This window comes from Sparus aurata, chromosome 2 (genome assembly GCF_900880675.1).
Source record: "Sparus aurata chromosome 2, fSpaAur1.1, whole genome shotgun sequence".
Lineage (NCBI taxonomy): Eukaryota > Metazoa > Chordata > Actinopteri > Spariformes > Sparidae > Sparus > Sparus aurata.
Genome location: NC_044188.1, coordinates 22,558,472 through 22,580,214, shown reverse-complemented (window position 1 = coordinate 22,580,214; position 21,743 = coordinate 22,558,472). Strand labels below are relative to the sequence as shown.

Below are 21,743 nucleotides of genomic sequence, written 5' to 3'. Positions count from 1 at the left end.
ACTGTAAAGGCTTAAGCTTGTCTTCAAGTCAAAACAGTTAGTCAATAAGTTGATTATCAAAATTAACCAATAGTAATTTTGATAATCATTTTATTTTTCAAGTAAAAATGCTGATCCAGTTCTTCAAATGTAAGGATATTAGGCTTATGCTGTGCTGTTGGTCAAAACAAGCAATATGACAGTGTTTCCTAGGTCTTGGGAAATGTACATATTAGTCAGTATTGAAATTAGCTGTTACTTGCAGAATCAGATAAAAATCCATAACACACACTTTATACCATTTCCAGTATGGCTTATTCTGCTGGTCTTCTTCTTGTTTCCAGGAGACAAGGAGAGATCAATGGAGCAGGAGGGGGAGGAGGAAATGAAGATGGTTCTTAACTGTCCTCCAATCCACCCACTGCCTGAAGAGATAAAAAAAAAAAAGGTAGGCAGCGATTCAAACATCATGTCCCTGAAAACCCCTGGCAGGTACCTTGCTGATTTTATTTTCTATTTGAAGTTACATCTGAACGCCAGGGGAACCAATACGGAATCATTTTCACAGTATAGACATGTATTCACTGTGGGACAATACTGCACTTTACCATTCAAAATGACATGTTAATGGAAGAAGACCATATTGACACAACATATGTTGGATTTTTTTTAACCCAGAAACACAAATGTGTTGAGAACATACAGTATTTTTTTCCACCTTGATGAGTATTTCAACACTGCACACTCTCCATATGCTGCAGTAATCCATATGATTTGAAGAAATGGGACACTGTTTCCTCTTTTTATCTTCCATCTGTTTTAAGATAAAGCACAGAGGACGTTAACATGGCAGTGATGCGTGTTGCTTTATATCCTTGTCAATGTCAGGTGGCAGTTACATATTCCCATATGATATGCCATATGGTATGAATATAAATTAGCAAGGAAAATCTCTAGCTTCTCCCCATTCAAACAGGAAGCACATGGAGGATCTACGGTCGGTGTATTCTCTGTCTGTCAAAGGACATAATTTTCTCCAAAGACCGTGTTTTACAGAAATTGAAAACTCTTTTGAAGCTGGCGCTAAAGCATTTTTCACATAAAACCGCATATTTCAAAAAGGCTCTTTCACATGCCTTTACATCCAAGCAAAGCAGCAAGCTAAAGTAATTAGATTATGACTTTTTTTTTTTTTTTTGCAGATGTGTATAACCAGTGGTTCTACTTCCCATTCCGATGTGTGTGAGAAGAGGTGTGTTTCCCACTGCGTCCTTGGCAGAGTTAATTAATGTCTCATGCCTGTGGGAAACATAGCCAACTTGGCTTCATTTACACATACATTGGTAACCTTTGAACATGTTTTAGTTCATCTCCTCCACATTAACACTGTATAATATTCCAAATGGAACAGCTGGCTGATGTGGGAAGGACCTCTGCACCTGCTTTAGCTGTGGCTAAACTAGGCACTAATTTTCTTATCTTTCTTAGGGGTAGGCTACATTGACTGAACAGTATTTTTGGAATAATGATATCTACAATTAATATAATTAAGAATTGTAACAGAGTTTCTCTGTTCCCTGTATTGCTTTGTGCTACATTGTAAGCAATCAATCATTGTCACCAGAGCTATTTTGGTTTTTGGAACTCTTCTACTGTGAAGCCAGCAGCAACCTCAATGTATATTGCTGCTGCAGGGTCGTGATGTAAATTAACAAATTGCTAATTTGTTAACGTTATTTGGCAAATCCCTGCTGTTGACTTGTTTACCGCCTGTGTGGGCGTCTCAACATCCAGGTGCTTGTTTTTGGTGCTGTCAAACTTAACAGACGGCTGTCGCGTCAACAAGTTCCCAGCTCTCAGTTTTATCGGTTCAGTGTTATGATAACCATCAGAAACGGTCAAAAACAGCAAGACCGCATTTGTAATTCCTTCAATTACACTTAATGTTCCTGTGTTCGGGTTGCAACAGTATGAAATGTATCACGGTTTCAATGACTTGAACACACGCTTTATAATAATTTCACAAATCAACAATGTCCTTGGTCCTGACAGCTATTAAACTTTATATAAACATGAAATATTGTGTTTTATCAATACTGATTGTGTAGAATTAAATAAGCAAATGCACATGGCATGATAACTAATTTTCATACCATGGTATACCTAGAAAGCAACTGTGCATGATCATACACATTTGTCATTTTTGCTCAACTAGACATGGCACATAGTGAAGTAGTTAGATTGCTCAAAGTGTCTCTCTCACTCTCTCTCGCTCTCTCTCTCTCTCTCTCGCTCTCTCTCTCTCTCTCTGTGTGTGTGTGCTCTGGATTCTCTTCCTGTCTCTCTCAGTTCTTCTGTCTGTTGCTCTCTAGTCATTTCTGGAATTTCTCATTGAGGCCAGTAGATGGCTGTGAACAATACATCCCCTGGTATTATGTGAGGGTGGCCTTTCCATGTACAGACAACCCCCCCCCCCCCGAACATCTCTTACAAACACACAGTCCATTCTCCCATCCATCCATTCGTCTGTCTGTCTCTCTGCCTGCTGCGCTGCGGCCAACAGACACAAATGGGAATCTATTTTATTTATTGATTTCTGTGGTGGGCAACCATCATGTGTGTGTGTGTGTGTGTGAGTGTGTTTGTTTGTGTTTGTGTGTGTGTGTGTGAGTGTTTGTGTTTGTGTGTGTGTGTGTGTGAGTGTGTGTGTTTGTGTTTGTGTGTGTGTGTGTGTGTGCGCATCCCTTTCAGTCCCTCTGTTTATGATTTGTCACAAGGGCCATGTGATAACCAGACACCGAGCTAAGGAAAGACAATAACAAAGAGAGGGAGGGAGAGACTGACATTTTGATCATAGCTCATCCATCTGGTTCAGTCTCAGGGTCTACCTCCCTCCCTCCTCCCTTCAACCCCTTGTCATCCACTCAGATTCCAAAAGGTCCGTAAAATAGAGGATGTTCTGGGCTTAGCCCCCCGCTGAGTACACTTCAGCACCATTTATTAGAGGAGGCTTAGGTGGCTGGGGGCGAGCGGAGAACAAAAAACAACAGAGGCAGTGTGCGTTGCGAGCGCAAAGCTGTGGGCAGTACCATGTGCACTAGTCGGCGTGGGAGGCAAAGAGGAGGTGGTGTACTAACAGGCCCATTTAAGTGCTGTTAATCCTGGTGTGCTGGGAGAGGGCTGGCACCAAGGTTTAATGGTGGGCTGCTGAGAAGGAGAGCGCTGCGGTTACGCACACACACACACACACGCGCGCGCACACACACACACACACACACACCATGCCTCCCACCCACACACTTGGGTACAGGAACGCACATACTTCCACTGAACTTTAATGCCGACAGTATGTTTATATACGCAGGGATGCAGTTTGAATACAGCTGCAGGCACACTACCATATGAAAATATCTTCTAGTACTTCCACATACATTACAAGACAGCAAACGATGTTAGACAGGGTGTGACACCACCAGCTACTTACATGGATTCCTTTTGATGAGGGTTTGGGGATTGAAAATGGATAATCTTCATGTTGAGTATTAATTTATGTTGGACTTGCAGATCTGCTCTGGCAGCTTGTCCATGGCATCTACTTGTCTTCTGCCCAGTGCATGCTGGGACATTAATTAAGGTAATTAGCAACTCATCACTATCGGTGTGTTTCTTTCAACAGGGACAGCTACTGTCGACCCCATCACCCAATCAGTGAATGTTGGCAGTGATTGTTCCTGCAAACCACAGCTATGTTGAAACTTTATGTTCTATTATGTTACAGCTTTCTGCTTCTTTATGTTTATTTCAATTTCTTTATATATTTTTATGTTTTGGTTAGGTTTGGGCATAAAAACCCTTTGGTTAAAGTTGGGTTTTAGCTTATTTTGTTCTGTTGAAACGGCATCTCAAACAGTGGTCTCTCTCTTCATAGCCATCTCACCTAATGCTTAAGTCAGCACATACTTTATACATGTAATCTGAATGTCGTATGACATGTATCATAGAAGTGTTTGATCTGTATGGCACAGACAAATTTAACGTATACATGGTTTGCAGAAACCTACAATTAGAACAATTTTTTCTTTTGACGGTGATACAATTGTTCTGCAAATGTGCACTTTTTGAAATTTTAATACCAACCATTCACCACCATTCTTTACCAACAATCTGCAAGTGCACGTATTTTCCACGTCCTCTTGCTACCTACTGACCTAATTATTTTGGTGAGTATAGAAGAAATACTTTTAATCGTTTGCTTCATATTTATGTGGAGCTAAACCAACCACTCCATCCTCAGTGCTGAACTTTTGTCCACGACAGTTCTAACAAAGGAATCGAAGATAATCAGCGCAGTATAGTATTTCATTGTAAATATGCTGAGAATGCATGCTGCTTTTCAGTTTCAACCTGTGTCATGTGATCACAGTCATAATTCCCCTCAGTCCCATTTTTTTGTCTTTCTCAAGGGCACATTAGCAATTATTATTCAGGGACCAGAGAGCTTTCACTGGCGGTTTTTGAATTGAATATCAAAACTCAAACCTGCTTCTCTAAGCAGGTGGTCGGACTAAAAATAGTGCTGCATTTAAAAAACAGCAGGAGCTGCGTTGGCATGTAGTTACAGGTACCAGTGAGAAGATGAAATATGATCCAGGAAGTCCTGTTTGATTAAAATTAAAAAAGTTAATTCCAAGCTTTATCAGGCTCCAAAACACGGAGTTCAGTATACCGAAGGGCAGGATTTTAATACCCTGCAAGTGCCTCTGGTAGAATGTCCTGTTCATGTTGAAGCAGTCTGCCTGGAATTTGTGTTTGCACTTTTGGGCCAACACAGTGCACTCCCGGATGACGGTGCATTGCGTTGCAGAAAAAAGCATAATTTATCCGTGGGAGCCCTCTGCGTCAGGATCCATCTGTGCTAATGCATCAGCAGTGCTATTGTTGGCCTGAACACAGCACAAGCCTTCATATAATTGCCACCACCAAAACTCAAAACAAAGCTGTTTCTCTCCTTCCTTACTTGGCAGGATTTTTCTCCAAGTTGTCAAAGTGACACTTTAACTTAGATGTGTTGCCTGTTTTCTGGCACACTGCTCCAGTCCAAACATGGCTGATGGATTAGTTGTTTGCAGTGCGGCACAGAGCCGAGTACAATGCAGCCTTTTTACGCAGCAGCTGAGAACCTCTTGTTCTCCGCGAGGTGCTGATGCTACCTATTCACTTGTCAAGTGTCACAGTCCGAGAGGGGCTCCAACACACAGTGTAACAGGACAAGACGTTCACCTCCCAGAGAGAGGGAAGCGCGTGGAGAAAGAGAGGGCGAGAGGAAGCAAGAAAAGGAAGGCTGGACAATAGGGACAGTACTCCCTTTTAACTTGTCAAATGTTGTGGTGTGTGAAGAGCTCCGAAACACAGTGTAACAGGACAAGACGTTCACTTTATAGATAATTAGGGAGCGAGAGGAGCGCACAGGAGGGAGAGAGAGAGAGAGAGAGAGAGTCAGGAGCATCTCTGTGTGTGAGTAAAAGAGATAAGAGAAAGATTTTCTGTTGTTGTTTCCTTCAGAGAGAAGCAATGAATAGAATGAGAGCAGAAAGAACAAAAATGAAGACACGTTATTCACACACACACACACACACACACACACACACACGCACTGCACATCATGACAAGCTTTCACTACCTATCTGACTGCAGTTTCATTCATAATTGACGGTGCTGAATTTTGTTAGTCAGAGCAATTATTGTTTACTATCCATTAATCTGGCAGTTATTTTCTCCAGGGAAGGATTGGTTGTGGGTCAATAAATCGTCAGAAGAAGTTGAAAATTTCAGACAATATTGACACTTGAGGAGCTGAAATCACATTTTTTTCAGACAATTTCTCTTAAGAAAATGATCCAAAATAGTTGCTAATTAAATTAATTGCCACTTAATTTAATAGTTGACAACTAATCGATTCATTTGATATTCATTCCAACTATTAGCCTGAGGCTGCCATCCATACAACAGTGTCCCAGCAACCTGGTACTTTTCCTTCTCTGTCTGTCTGTGCGGGTTACACTGCTGTAAGTGTGGCGCTACATGGATAGCTGACAAAGCAGAGACACTGGATGTGTCACCGTAGGGCCTGAAGTACTGACTGGGGAGCCAAAGTACAGCTCTGGCTGACTGTCGTCTGTTAAAGTGTGAGGTGTAGGTCACACTGTATGTAGTGTAAAAACCCTATTTTGTGTGTGTGCGTGTGTCCTTGTATTCCTCACTGTATGAGTTTTAGACCTTGAGAGCAGGACATTTTGTAAAGTAATGGGAGAACAATTCAGCCAGTCCTCACTTTAAGACTTGATTTTAGAGTTAAGGTTACCAAATGAAAGCAGTGTGTTAGCAGAGCAACAGCAGCTCCGGCTCCTCGTCTGTGTCTACACACTGTAGGGTGCACTCAGGACCAGTATTGAGTGCAAGCCACCCGTGTTTTGGCAGCACTCAGAGCCTGACACTTAATCACTGTAGTTACATGAAAAACAGTAGAAAATAGACTTGAAGCATGAAAACAGCTCTGGGTCGCGGTCATGTGCAAGGGAAACGCCAGCTGCTGGTTTTGCAGCCTTTCTAGGCAGGCAGCTGCTGAAACATCTCCCTATAGACAGGCTTTAGTACGCCGTTTACCTAAGCTTAGGGTGGGTTTCGTGGTGTGAGTACATTATGTAACAAAACGACAAAGATTCATCAAAAATTGATTTACTTTTATTGTAAATAGGGATGATCCTCTTTGCTGTGCACTCCTTATAGTAAATGAAAACAGATTTGCTTCATGTACACCTGAACACCTGGTGTTCAGCTTAACTGTGTCTGCCTCCAGGGCCATCACATTGTATAAAAGGCCTTACTCTTCTTCGTGACATGGTGGATGTTTGAGTTTTGACGCTTGTGCACCTTTTTAACCATCTCTGTGTGACTACATTGTTTTTGTCTTTTAGCTCACAAAGTAAAATCAAACTTCTGAGAGGGTCCTGATTTTTTTTCCATAACACTGTTGCTCCAAAGATGGCACATCAGTCGCACCTCTTTGCTTACTGAATCTGTATTTTCATTAGTTTAAAATAATTTATTAATTTAGTGGAAAACATGTTGGGACGGGCATGTATTTATGATGATTAAGATTAGGATTAGCACTTGGAACGCGATTGGAGAAACCATCTGTCTATCACTGAGCTACTTTTAACCAATCAGATCGACCAGATCAATAACCCTACCACTAGGGGAACCAGTTTGTAAATCAAACTCTTATTGAAGCCATTCAAGAGAAGTTTGAAAACATGTTTTTCATCGAGAAAAACCTTCAGTTTCAATGAAATATACTCTCCTGCTCTGATATAACTGATGCTGTAGCAACATCTACACTAACCTCTTGAGAAGCCACCATTGTCGTTTTCAAACGAACAGTCGCTTCACTGGCTGGGCGTCACATCTAAACCGTAGCTGGCAGTAGTTCCTCAAAGAATGCTGATTAGTTTGAACGACTGTGGGTTTGGGTGAAGTTTGGAAACAGAAGATGGAGCACACAATCTCTACGATTCACCTGAAAAGTAGATTGTGGACGTCTTTAAGATCGATCATGATATAAAATCATCAGATTGTCCATCCGCCTACCTCACTAGGGACTCAAATGTTACAACAGTGAAACACTGTGAAACCCCAGACACAAGCCTGGTTGGTCGCTGACGAGCTTGTTCCATTTTTTCTCTGAAACTCTGATGCTATTACATTGACTGCTGTATCTGACTCAGTGTTAAGGTGTTAAGGCGAAGCTCTGACTAGCCTCTGTTGTGTCTTTCCATGCCCCAGACTGTCAGCTGTCCAACTGAAGTTTCTCAACTACTCTCCTTCTCCCTTCCTCCATCCATCCATTTTTAATGTGAGCATGGCAATGTCTTCTAGAGGAAGAGAGGAGAGAGAGCAGCCTCATGTCCCAGTGAGCTACACCGTGCTACACATCTCTCCCTTTCTCTTCTTTCTCCGTCTGTCTCGCTTTCTTTCTCTCGGTCCTCCCTTCCTTGAATAATGGATAGTTTTAAACCAGACACGCTCCTCCCTTTTCTTTTAAATTTTTTTTTTCTAAGTCTTGATTCCTTCCCCTCAGTAAGACCTCAGGAAGTCGCTGGGTAATGGCAGCACATGTGTTGTCTGTTCACGCTAATCAGTGTATCTCAGACTTGCACCCTTCTTCTTCCTCCTCCTCCCTCTTCATCGTCTTCCTCACCTTTCCTGGCCCTTTTCAGTCTGTTTTCTTAAATCTTGGAGAGGGAGGGAGATTAAGAGTTGGGGGGGAGAGGGAGAGGGGGAGGTTTCATCAGGTGAATGCTGATCTGCGGTAATGACTAAGAGGCAGCGGGGGGGATTATTGTGCAATATTGTCACGGGTGTTGTCTGTAGCCTGGAAATACAAAGTGACAATATTGCATGATAATCCAGGGTCATTACAAGGTCACATGCTGCTTTTATGAAGCAGTTGTCATGCCAGCCACTGCGGCAGTTGTTTTCCAAAGATACACTGTGTTCAGACAGTCAATCCCTAAGTACACAGTACAGTTCGGTTTATTCAGTTATTGTGAGTGTTTGTGGCATGTATGAAATTCATGTTGTTGTGCGGTGAAACTGCCCTCAACATGTTACGTTTTACATGTCAGAATACCTCAGGTTACAATTCTCTCCAGCATGCACTGATAGGGGCAAGGGTTTTAAATAGGCTCAACACTTTGCTCTAATTCTTGAACAGTCACACAGACATAACATTCAGTGTCAAAAAAGAAAGAATTGGCCTATTGATAGTCGCCTCAGTGGACCATTATCTATGGTGTTCACTAAGATGTTTTGTGTTTTGGGCAAAGCTATTTTTGCACTTTTTGAAGACTGTTGCATTCACTGCCATTCTTACCACCAGCCATTCATTTACTATAATTTCTCATTATCGTAGCTATGGCTTTCACCACTTATGCACACTCAAAGCTGAATAAGACTGGTCCCGATGTGTTTGGTGGTTCCTGTTGAAAGTCTAGGAACACTTGAAAATCTGGTAGAAATTAAGGCAAGTTGCATGGGGACAACAGAAATGTAAAATGATCACCAATCATACCTAACAGTGGAAAAGGACAGGATTGTCTTATAACATTCAAGGACCAGTGTGTATGATTTAGCATCTAGCTGACCCTTTCAAGAGCCCATGGTGGCATTCAGGTAAAAACTTAACCAGTAGGCTTTAGCACATTTATGATATAAACTAGATTTAACTACAATATGACATAACTATCATTTTCAAGTGTCCCCTCTTGACCCCTCTCATATTGTATGTGGGTATAGTTATATAGTACTTTTAACATGCCATATATTTCATCTGAACTCAATATAGATTTTACAAATGGGAAATGTGCATTTCAAAATCTATCCATGATTACAGAAGGCCTGTTCTGTTACAAGCTTCATAACTGTGTCAAAACCTTCATCTCTAATTAGGGATATTTGATATCAGTCAGTGCAGATTGCACGATGAAAAAGAATCAGAGGGATGTTGGATGTCTCAGAAGTCTGTTCTTTCATATATTCAGTTTCTTTATTTACTTGCTCTAAGGGACTATCTTTATTCTTCTCAAATAATTGAAGTGGTGTGTGAAAGGTTGCCAATTTTGCAGAAATTTCTTTTCTTGTCATTTCAGAGAGAATTTAGTTCTCTCTAGTTCCAATCGTTTCATTGCATTCTTAATTAGATTAAAATGTGTTGGTTTAGTTCTCTTTTTCAAATGAGTGAGATAAATGTTAGTGCCAGCAGGCTGACAAATGATACCACGATTCTGTGCTGTTTCTTTTACTATGTCAGGGTTTTATTCCTGGAACCGCCAACAATGTATCTAAGTCAATATGTTTATGCAAAATTCTCGATAAGGTTTGAAAAATGTTTACTTGAACACTTTGAAATGGCCTTTAGTGACATAAAGCTTCAGTTATGTGTACAGTCGACCTGAATTAGATGCTCTCTGTTTTACTCATTCATAAACGTCTGAAGCTTTTTTTTGCATAATGCACTTAGCTGCAGCACAGAGTTAAACACCACAGGCAATGGCACTTGTTTTCTCCTGCCTGGGAAGGTTAAATGAAGTTGCGTTTTGTTTTGCTCCACTGACTGTCATCTAGTCAGACAGAATGGCAGTCCAACTGGTTCAAACCGCAGATGAAGAACACAAAAGTAGGATAAATGTCCAAAAGGGTACAGGTTTCATTGACAAACTGGACAGCGATCGGGAAAAAAAACAGAAGAATGCACCCAGATAAACAAGGCAGTCGTGCACACTCACTCACACACACACATTTCAGCCAGTGTTACCTCCTGTGGCCTCTCTTGGCCTACCGTGCCGTGCCATGTCGTGCCGAGCCATGTGTTGTGATGCGTGGTCTAGTGGGGCTAACGGAAGCACATGTGTTGTCTGCTAACTCTGATTAATGTAACAGACTATACTCCCCCTTCCCTCTCCGGCTGCTTTTTCTCACTGGCTGCCCTGCTGTCCTGCCGTCACCTCTCTCATGTCTGCACTCAGTCTGCGTTTCAAACCTGAGCCCCGAATACGAGAGAGAGAGTCATTAAAATATAATACAGCATTTCTCTTGTTTTGTTGCTCCAGAATGGAATGTATTGGAGACTGTGACACAAACAGCCTAGGTTTTATATTACAGAACGACAGTTGCAGGACTCATGCCGGTTCAAATTTCTGGCCCCGAAGAGTTCAACTATATTTTCTAAATTGTCATTCAACTGTTGAAGAGCTACTGTAACATTATATGCCATCAGGAGTAAACTCTAAATAGTTTTGCACTATAGATTAAAGAGATGCCTTTCTGGAGATGGGTTTCAGATGATCAATGATGTTCAGTTATGCTAACCCAGCACTATTCAGACATTTTTCAAACACTGTTTAAATATTTAGTCTAAAGTTATAAGTATAACATTATAATCTTCCTAGTTTACATTCATATATTAAGCTGTAAACAGCTTTGTGTCTGGTCAGATATGTTTCGCTACTCATCCATCTAAGACGGTCTTATATTAGCCAGGTAAAGGCTCAGTTAGCAGCCAAAAATGGGAAACTATGTTGATATGCAACTCATCTTGATGGAAGAATCAGTTTGTAGGCTAAATTCCCCAAAAATATCATAAAGTTTGTTATACGTATGTATATGTATAACTTTCCAGTGCCACAGATATTGAGTGTGAACAGCCACCTAGTTGCGGTGAGCACTGTCACAAGTCAGTTCTGGCGAGGCGTATACCCTCATATAAGAATATACATGAAGACAAGTAGACTGAGTGGTTGACTCCCTCGCGATCAAACCCCCTACACACGGAACAAAATGGACACTGCTGCCTGCTCCTCAGGCTAGTTGTTTGTTGTTGTGTGTGCTGTGCCATGCCGTGCTGTGCCTCACCCTGTGTTTGGATGTGATGTCATGCGTGGCCAAGTGCCGGTCGAGCAGCCATAGGTGATTCTTTCCCTGCCACTGCCCTTTTCCCTTCTTCCACGCAAAGGAGCAAGCGAGGTAGGCCAGCCAGGCGGACTGGGAAGGGGATGGCGAGGAAAGAGAAGGTGTGCGAACGCGAGGACAGCCAGTCAGCCGACAAACATGCAACACTGGATTACACCCCCCTCTGAGCCCCTCACTTTATTATGCCCCTTAATTTTTTTTTTCACTACCCCCAATGGTTCTGTCGATCCCTCCTTCCTGCCCTCTGTCTGCCCTGCTGGCTTTCCTGTAACTGTTTCTGATCATTTCAACCCCTGCCCTCCGCATGCATACGTCCGTGTGCGTGTCTGAGTGACTGACTGTGGATTTGTCTGTGCTACTACCTTGCAGACACACACAACCCAGACACTGGCCATCTCACACGCTTTGATTCATCCACTCCAAGGTACAGTATGCCCCTGATCTGTCTGCCCCCTCCTTCCTCCCCTCTCTGCTACTCGCACGCCTCTGCCCCCACCCACCCCCTCCGCCCTGCACTTCCCTCTATCCCTTGTGACCACCGCTACCCCTCCCGTTTCCCTCGTCTACACACACCCATACACACGCACACATACACACCCAGACAAAAAGACCTAGAAACACATTCATTCACTGTGCCGTGGTCAAGGAACGAGCGCACGAAAAACAAACGCACTTGCCTACATTCGTACTCATGCACTTGCTCATAAATGCGAACACACTTGTCATGTGATGTGCGGTGTGCCATGGGGTCCAGATGAGTGGAATCTCAGTGTTGGCTCTCGCTACACTGAGCACCACGGGGGGTCTTTATCGTCGCAAAAATCAACAAAGCCACAGTCACGAAGCGGCCGTCTCCATCACAAATACAGGCACAGGGATACGTACGCGGCCATGTGCGCACATGCGCCCGGGCACATTCAGGGGCAAGCTGGCAACACACAAAAAGCAAAGAAGAGGAACAAAAAAAAAAAAAAAGCCAAAACAAAAGGGCTCACTCACGCACACAAAGTGACAAAAGCTCACGAAAAACATTCTCGTTTTGACACGCAAAGACAAGAGCACAGCTGGACCATGTTCTGAGTAGGACACCCTCATACGCACACACACCCCACAAGCTCTCACGCACAGTCACAGTCCAAAAAGGAAAATAATTTAGGAAAATTAGGGGGAAAAAAACATGGATAAGACCCTTAACTACTTAATCCCTTCTTAAATGATTGCGTGATCTATCGTGTGTGTGATTTCAGAGAGAAGTGGGATGAAGCGCCAGCTAAGCAGATAGAAAGGAGAAAGCATTTGTCTGATTGAACGAGAGAGAGAGAGAGAGAGAGTTTGGAAGAGTTTAGAAAGGGTCTAGGTATGATGCTTGGCAGTGCTCCTGCCTTTGTTTTTTCCTGTCTAAATCCGCCGCCCATCATCATATCACTTGATTAAACCTAATCCTAATGCCTCTAATCCTCCAGGCCCCCCCCAAAATAAATAAACACCTAAGTGCCTTTTACTCCTCCATAACATCTCTAAACAGATCTCTCTGTGCACCGCATTGGGCCTCCATACAGTAATTCTTCGAGTGAGTCTGTCTGTGAGTGTGGGTTGTAGTTTTTCCAGCCTCCCTGCTTTCCAAAAGCACACAAGAGAATTCTGTTTTTTCTAGTGCTGAGGATTAAAGGAAATAAAATTGCGTAGTCTGTCTGTTTGTGGGGATCTGTCGGGGCCTGTTGTCTGCACAGCTCTGTGTCTGCCTGCTTTGTACAGCCTGCAAGCTGTCCCGCCATCAAAAACCTTGACCGCAAGTTATATAGGTCAGTAGTATCTGAAGTAACGATTATTTTCAGTGCTGATTTTTTTGTGGATTATTACTTCCACCTAGGATGTTACGTGTTGTGTGGAGGTTTGTGCAAAAACTACTGAGCATATTCCCACAAAATACTTGCATGGAGCCAAGGTCTCAGCCCAGAATAGACCACTTTAACAATTAGTGTGGGTAAAGGGACAGATCCAGGAATTTTTCCTCGCCAGGGTTTTTTTTCTTCTTCTTCTTCTTTTTTTATTTTTTTTATACATTTTCTTTGGTATCACTGAGTACAATTATATGTGGATCCTAGACCTGGTTATGCAGTTATGGCTGGTTTAAAATTCAGGCTGATATATGGCTGTCGAGTTTGCTATCGGATTTGGCTTGATAGAATTAAAGGGAACCGTTGGGCCTTGGCGCAGGTTTGCGCTTTACTGAGTGCTATTCAAATGTTTATGATCAATGCTTTTATCAAAAAATAGTGAAACATGCTCATCACAATCTCCCAGAGCCCAAAGCAACGTCTTCTTTTGTCCAGCCAACTGTCCAAAACCAAAAGACTCTTCATTTGCTGCTCGTCTTTGTCATAAACAACAAAGGCAAGCAAGCAAGCCCTCACCAGCAAATGTTGATGCAAAACAACTAAGATGGTAAATCAGTTTTAATAATAGTTGGCAATCAATTTTCTTTTGAGTGAATAACAAATTATTCAAGTCATTGTTGTCAGCTCTACTGACATAAATAAAAGGAGCGGGTCCGTTTGATGCAGAACATCAATCCTAGCCTCTGTTGTCCCTTTAAGCGCCTGCCTTTGTAGTTCCTCTAACTTCTCCAATGAATCCTGCATGTCGTAACATACAACAGCCATGTTATGAATCGCACTGGGTTCATTTGTATTTGTACGTGGAGACTGTACTGTGTGGGAACGATGTGTGCTTGTGTGTGTTAGTGGCTGGAGGCCTGGTCAGCTTTTTGTCATGGAATGCATGTGAGTGTACATACGGACATCAAGGGTGTACGGGGCATTCGTGTGTGTGTGTGTGTGTGCGTGCATGTGTGTGTGTGTGGCGTCTACATTCGTGACAGTGACCCTATTCTGGTGTTTTGATGAACCAGATGGTCCACGGCAGCTGTAGCTGAAGAGGCGGAGGTGGATGAGGGAGACAAGGAGGAAAGGGCAAGAAAGGACGGTTGTTGAGGAAGGAGATGAAAGGAGACAAGGGTGCATGGAGCAGATGGAAGATTGGGGAAATTTGAAGGAGGAGTGGAGAGGTGGTGTGAACGTAGCAAAGGAGAAGAATATAGCAATATCTTTTTATGCGTCTTGTCTGCATGGCGTTACATCTCCACCCTTAGCGCATGAGACAATGAGCGCAGACAGACACACGAAGACAGTCGGGGAGGAAAAAGGCATCGTGTAAATTAATTATGTTTCTTATCCTGGCAAGACACCAACCACCCGCAGAATGCCCCCACCCTCTGCAGCGCCCCCCCCCCCCCCCCCCCCCCCCCCCCCCCAGCCCCCAGCCCCCCACCCACCCCCACCTGCACCACTCCACCCCTCCTAAATGTTTCACATCAGGCGAGAGGTAATAGCCCCATGTTTAATTGATGGAGCATGCAGGCAATGTGGCGATAACATGGACTGTGGAGGGGGTCTAGGACGCAAAAACACGGACACACACTCACATGCGGAGTCGTAATGGTACCTGTTAGGTGTGGACACATGCTTGAGGTTCAGTTACAGGGAGGGGTGGAGGACTGGCGCTCTGTGGTTATTGAACACGGACTGAGCTCCCACGTCACTGATGTACCCTGAGGCATTATGCATGTTCTGCATAGTCACATACATTATGTTGATTTTACAATAAGAGCCTTTGTAACAGATATTCATTCACTTCATATATAATAGAATAATCTTCGCCAGATGAATTAAAGCAAATGTGTTGCAAGTGTAAGAGCTGCACGTGGCCGCAGTCCAGCATACTAATGGAGTCAATCAAGAGACAGAATGAAAGGGAGATAAGAGAGACACAAGGGGAGCCATAGAAGTGTTGTGTGCACCAGAGGACAAAGAGATTCGGTGTGTAGAGGAGACGCATCTATTGGCTGCTGGCATTAAACATTTAGAGGACATCAAGACCTTTCTCCTCTTCTCCCTCACTCACTCTTTCTCTCTTTTTACTTGCTTCATTCAAAACAGTCCTTGTTTCTCTCTTTTCCTCTCAGGTATTTTTTTTGCAAGCACATGTGCCTGTGTGTATGTGTGTATGCGTGTGAGTGTGTGAAGGGGGTTAGCTTTGTGGTTTGAGTGCTAAGTGAACGTGTCAGTGCCCAGGGCAAGGGGTCCCCCCGCGGGGCCAAACTCAGTCACGGGAGCACACAACCCACTGGTGGCGCAGACATTCTGCCCTGAGGTTATGTCCGTGTGTGTTTGTGTGTGAGTGAGCAATTGTGTGAGTTTCCTGTCTGTCTGAAGATGCTTATGTGAGTAAATTTGCCTTTGTGTGTGTCCGTCTACGTCTGCGTCTTTTGTTTGTGCCTGCGTACGTGTTTGTGCTTGTATCTGTGTGGGTTGTGATGTGTGTGTGTCTGTTTGTCAGTCTGTGTGCGTCTTTGGGTGTTTTTGTCTGCGTCTTTCATCTGCCCCCCGTGTGTGCAAAAACGTGCTTTTGACTGTGTTTGTGCTGGATTGTATGACTGTGAGAAAGCTGTGTATGTTTGTGTGTGTTACTCAAGAAATAGCGAAGGCACGATTCAGCCCTCAGGTCACTTTAACTTTGCGTATTGCCCTCTTGTTGTCGGTCTTCATGACTACATCACACGCATTAAGAAGCCCCCCCCCCCCCCCCCACACACACACACACACGCACACACACACACCACCACACCACCACCACCACATGCACACACACTCATCATCATAAGCATTTTTGGATAAAATATAACCCCACTCTCACACACACACATACACACACACACACACACTCTCTCTCTCTCTCTCTCTCTCTCTCACTCTCTCGTTCTATCTCTCGGTCTCACACACACACACCCACCCACTTAGTAGTTTTTGCTGTATCTATGCCTGCAGGAACCATGAGGACATCTGCACAGTAAACACTAAACCCCCTGAGTCCCAGTCCCAAATATTGCTCACACTTGCACGCACTTACTCACTCTGGCTCTCTCTATCTGTCTCTCTCTCTCTCTCTCACACACACAAACACGCTCACACGCTCACGCTGCAAACAGATAATAGCCCATATTCTCCAGAGTGCAGTCTGCAGCAACACAATGTAATACTTTGTCGTGTTGTGTAGCTTTTTTCTCCACCCACACTAATACATTCCCTCCTCTCCCTTTATGTCCTCTCTGTCCATTTTCCTGTTTTCAGTTTCTCTCAGGGTAAAAGTCCAGCTCAGGGGAAGCCAACACCTAATAGGGAGAGCATTAGGGGCACACCTTTGCTTTATTTCACAAGCATCCATGGGAACCCTGCAAAGAAATGAACATGAAGCAGTACAAAAGGCAATCAGGCACCAGATCTCAGACTGCTTCCCACTCCTGTTTTGTGACAAACTCATTAGGCTCTGGCGTGTTGAATCAGGAGTATCATGGTGTAGGTGGAGTGTACTGATGTGTCTGGGGGATGTATTTTCTACATTTCATTATCATTTCAATGTTCAGTACTTCCTTGTTGACTATTATTCCACTGAGTTTCATTTTGAGATGTCGTTGCTGTAGACCATTTTCAGATGGTGGCTGTTTTCCTCTGATCTCACGGTCAGGGTGGGAAGCTCAAATGTCTTACGGCTGTGTTCCAGGTTAAAAGTTGTTTACATATGGGGAATCTGATAAATTGTTGCCATTTCACCACTTCCTGATTGATTAGCAACCAAAAAAGACAATGGAAAGTGAAAATCTGGAGGAAAATCGGTCCATATATTCAAGGTAAAACCACGTATTGGTAACCTATTGGCTTCCGTTAGCATTCAGCCGCTTCCTAGCTAACATTACTGTTTAAAGTTACTGTTTTAAGGGATATCATAAGACCATAATTCTAGAATATCAGCACTCACTTAGGACACATTTATTCAAACCTGGAACTAAAACACACTGGATGTAAGTCAGTCAGTAATGTTAGCTAGGAAGTCGCTGAAGGTTGTTTTACCTTGATGTGTGGCTTGATATCTCTCCAGATTTTTATTATGCATCATCTTTTCACCTATAGACAAATTGTAATCTCTCATCCTCTTGCTTTTAATCTGGTGCCACCATCAAGTCAAATTTGGTGCTGTGGTTTATTACCAAATACCTGCAAAAATACCTTGTATTAGGGTTTTGTTATCACTGTGTCCATTTGTTGGTTGGTTGGTTGGTTTGTTAGCTGGATTACATCAAAAACTACAGAACCGATTTCCATATAACGTGAATGGAGGATGTGTCTCAGCCCAGAATAAACCCTGTTAACTTTGTAACATTGAGAGATAGTCATTATTAACAATTTTTGTTAATAGTGTCTAATGGCAGAGGTATGCGCTCTACTGAGTGCCATTCTAGTTTCCAAATGTATGCATGTTAAACCAAGATTGTGAACATGGTAAACATTACTGCAAGCATCGCAAAGATAGACCCTTGCTCCTCATCTTGTACCACAGCATTTGCTGGAAGTGCAGTGCTCTTTTTACCAAAGTGTTCTTTCGTCTGTCTTCCTGTCTGTCATGGCTGCTAGAAGACAGACTCCCGCTGTCCTGAAGACATGAGGCAGACGTAATCTGCACCTAGACCTGACATGGATAGACAAGGTGCTAACACAAAGCAAGAAGACACTGTGATAGGTGGGAACAGAAAGTTAGATGGAGGGACTGAGAGAATGAAAGAGAGAGAGAGAGAAGCAGAATCTTCTTAAATGCATCACCTGTCAATCACTTGTCACGTCAGAAGCACTTTCAAGTGTTGCTGTGTGTTTTGTCTGCCTGTCTCGTCTCCCGTCCTGTCATTCGTTTTGACTTCTTTCTTACTGTAAAGAAGGAGGAAACAAGAGAGGCAGACACAGCGAGAGAGGGACGGCAAGGACGGCGATCATTGAGTGAAACTCATTTCAGTGTCTTTCAGGAAACGACTTTCAAGCAGTAGGCTGCCATTCTTTTGATCTCCGTCCTTTGACTCAGCTGTCTTCTCAGTTTTGGCTCTTACCATTTGTTCTGCTCCGTTTGTACTCGGAGATCACCAGAAAGAACGAGACAATGTAGCTTTCAAACACTTTTTCAAAGTCATCTGAGTGGAGATTTAAGCCTTCAGCCGCAATTATTCTCTCCCTGTAAATTATGTTGATTTCAATGTCACAAAGTATTTACATTTTTATTTACATGTGTACATCCGAAGGAGCTTATTTGGAGTTGGAGCCAACTGATGGATCTGCACCTAATTTGCATTTAATTTTCTGCAGTCTGTAGAATAGAAGGCTGATGAAAATAAACAGCATCTGACACCCTTTACTCTGCTTTTCTTACCTCTATCATAAGCTCCTTTCTCCCTTATGATCACAAGTGGATGAGTTAAACAGGACCCGTTTAATCAAAAACTACCATAAGTGCGGGCCTAGATGGGGGAAGAGGAAGAGTCAACTTTTGACACAAGAATGTCCACATGAATGTCTGTTTAAGTGACACACTCATTTAAAAAGGCCATGGCAGAATCAATAGGTCTCCTACCCCTTGGAAGCAAAGTGTGCGCACCACAGCAGAAGAGGGTGTCCAAATGGACAATCATATGACCTCTGTGCCTTGACAGCAGTAATTGAACGATCAGTTCCCGGTTGTCTTCCCAAGCATGTCAGCTTCGTTTGCAAGTTTCTTTCCTCTTGTTTACATCATGCAGCAGTCTATTTGGAGCATTCTGACACGGCAGCCGTCAGCATGTCATCTGAATTTCCGCTGCCTCTCTGCCACAAATCATCACGAAGATGAAAGCTCGGGGGATGTGATCTTATCCCCCGTAAGCCTGAAAGAAGTGACAGCAGCTTGGAGAGAATGCGTAGACACACACAGAAAAAGGAGAGATAATTTTGGGATGTGTTTTTTTCGAAAAGACAGCAATAAAAACAATATCTGAAGGAGGGATTAGAGTATCTGTGTTCCTCGGCTTTGAAAGGCTGACAGATAAAGAGATGTTTTTGACACCAGCGGTTGCAACAGATTTTGATGGATAATGGAGCTTGTAGTTGTCAGTCTAAATGTTTTTATAGACAGCTTTGATATTTCAGATGTAAGAAGGCTCCATACAATAAATCCTACAAAACTGAATGCTATTTCTGGACTTATCCTTAATTTTTCATTTCCCGATAAACAAAACAAGTAATATTTTGATTTATTTCTGTAATATTCAACACTCTTGAAGTGCCTATTGTACTTACAGATGTATACGTATAATTGCTTAAATTGATAATATTACGTTCATGTTAAAATATTATATTCTTGAACAGCAAAACACATTCAGTTCTTGTTTGATATAATAAAAATAATAATAATAATAATAATAATAATAATAATAATAATACATTTATTTTTTATAGCGCCTTTCAGGGTACCCAAGCACACTTAACAAAGTGGAACAAACAAAACAATACAACAACAAAACAACAATAAATAGATAAACAAAAATTACATCTAAGATAAAGAAATAGAAAAGTTGATTGATGTGGCTGGATCTGGAGCTGATAGGCCTTATTAAAAAGATGGGTTTTTAAGTCTCTTTTGAAATTCTCCAGAGAAGTCAGTTTGCGGGTTTCAGCTGGGAGAGTGTTCCAGAGGGTGTGGGCTGTCACACAGAAGGCTCTGTCGCCGAGGGTTTGCAGTTTGGTGTGAGGGATGGAGAGCTGGTGTGTGCCTGATGAGCACAGCGTCCAAGACTGGGTATTGGGATGGAGGAGGTCAGACGGATATTGGGGGGCAAGGGAATGGAGAGATTTATAGGTCAGGAGGAGAATTTTGTAAGTGATGCGTGATTTAAACGGGAGCCAGTGAAGGCGGATGAGAGTGGGGGTGATGTGTTGCCAGGGCTCGGTGCAGGTGAGGACCCTGGCAGCAGAGTTCTGCACATACTGGAGCCTGTCCAGGGTATTGGAACGAGATATATGATGAACAAGATTTACCAGATGGAGATATACAAAATGTGTAACCAACAGACCGTGGTCAAAGTTTTAATCACTAGACTAAAATTGATGCCTGTCGCACTAAGACAAGAAGTTTATTGCATAAATATTATTAATCTATCTAATAACAAACCTACAAGTATTGAGTCCAACAGAGACACATTATTCTCCTATCGTCATGAGTTAACTGTCCTTTCCATTTCATAGTAGTCTGTTGTGCGACAGACAAACAGCCAAAATATTTGCTTCTCAATCATGCTTGTCTTGTCATTTCTAATAAATGATATGTGTTTTTCCTTCAGATGGAACGCAATGAGACGATCTGTCATTACTGCGGTGTAAGCTACCTCGTTTTCCACGACTTCCAGCAGCTCCACGCCCGACTGGCTCGGATTGAGGCCGAGCTCCGAGAACTGAGAGGGACCGCCGAGAGGGAGAAGGCCCGGCGAGAGGCACTGGAGCTGGGCAGGCTGGAATGGAAGAGGGCGCTTCAACTAGAGGTGCAGAGACAGGCAGAGGAGAAAGACAAAAGCGAAAGTAGAAGAGCTAGAAAAGAGGCACAAAGAAGCGGGGAATGCCCTGAGAGAGGAGTTCGAAAAGAGAGGAATGAGAGGAAGAAGACAGAGATGAAAGGGGAGTATCGGAGAATCAATGAAGAAAAACGAGAGACAACTTAGAGGAGAGCTGGGCGGCATGGAGGAGGAGCGACTGACGGAGCAAGAGAGAGGAGCTGAAGGGGGGGGCGAGGAGAGAGAGAAAGTTCTGTGTGACGCACTTCAAAAGGCCAATAAAAATGTAGACGAGCTGAGAAAATACCTCCAACAGCTGGAAGAGAGGTGAGGTTTGTATGTGTTTGTCTGTGTTTCCCGTCCCCGGTGTGAAATGATCTCTAATACTAGGCTTCATGTGGGCAATTATCCTGTGAGTCATGCTGTTAACACAAAAACACACAAACACACTCTCGGGCAAATCAAACATATATCCCACTATCGGGTGTGTGTACGTGCAACCTGACACAGACCTTTGCCGTATAATTACAGATTCCACCGCCGTTTTAAATGCCTCCATGATCCAGTACCTAAAAAAGGGGGAAAATAGGTACATGACTTTTATGAGACCAGACTGTTTACAATAGTTATCAGGTTTGTTCACTGGCTGGAATTGTTTTCCTCAACGGCAAACACACTCATGCACACTGCCAGCAGGTTCTGGTTCGACAAACATCCTCCTCATTTTGTCAGAGAATCGACTCGCTTGCTTATATTTAGGAAAGAGAAACAAGCAGCCAAG

General features: G+C 43.1%; 1 protein-coding gene across 2 annotated transcripts in view; it reads left to right on the top strand.

Annotated features, from left to right (window-relative positions):
- Nucleotides 1-21,743, top strand: part of lekr1 (Leucine-, glutamate- and lysine-rich protein 1) — a 28,249-nt gene that overhangs the window by 3,301 nt on the left and 3,205 nt on the right. For both annotated transcript variants that reach the window (XM_030439035.1, XM_030439027.1), the window contains exons 2-3: nucleotides 324-427; nucleotides 20,756-21,289. In XM_030439035.1, coding sequence (XP_030294895.1) covers nucleotides 324-427; nucleotides 20,756-21,130 — 479 coding nt within the window. In that variant the 3' untranslated portion in view covers nucleotides 21,131-21,289. The remainder of the gene's footprint in view (nucleotides 1-323; nucleotides 428-20,755; nucleotides 21,290-21,743) is intronic.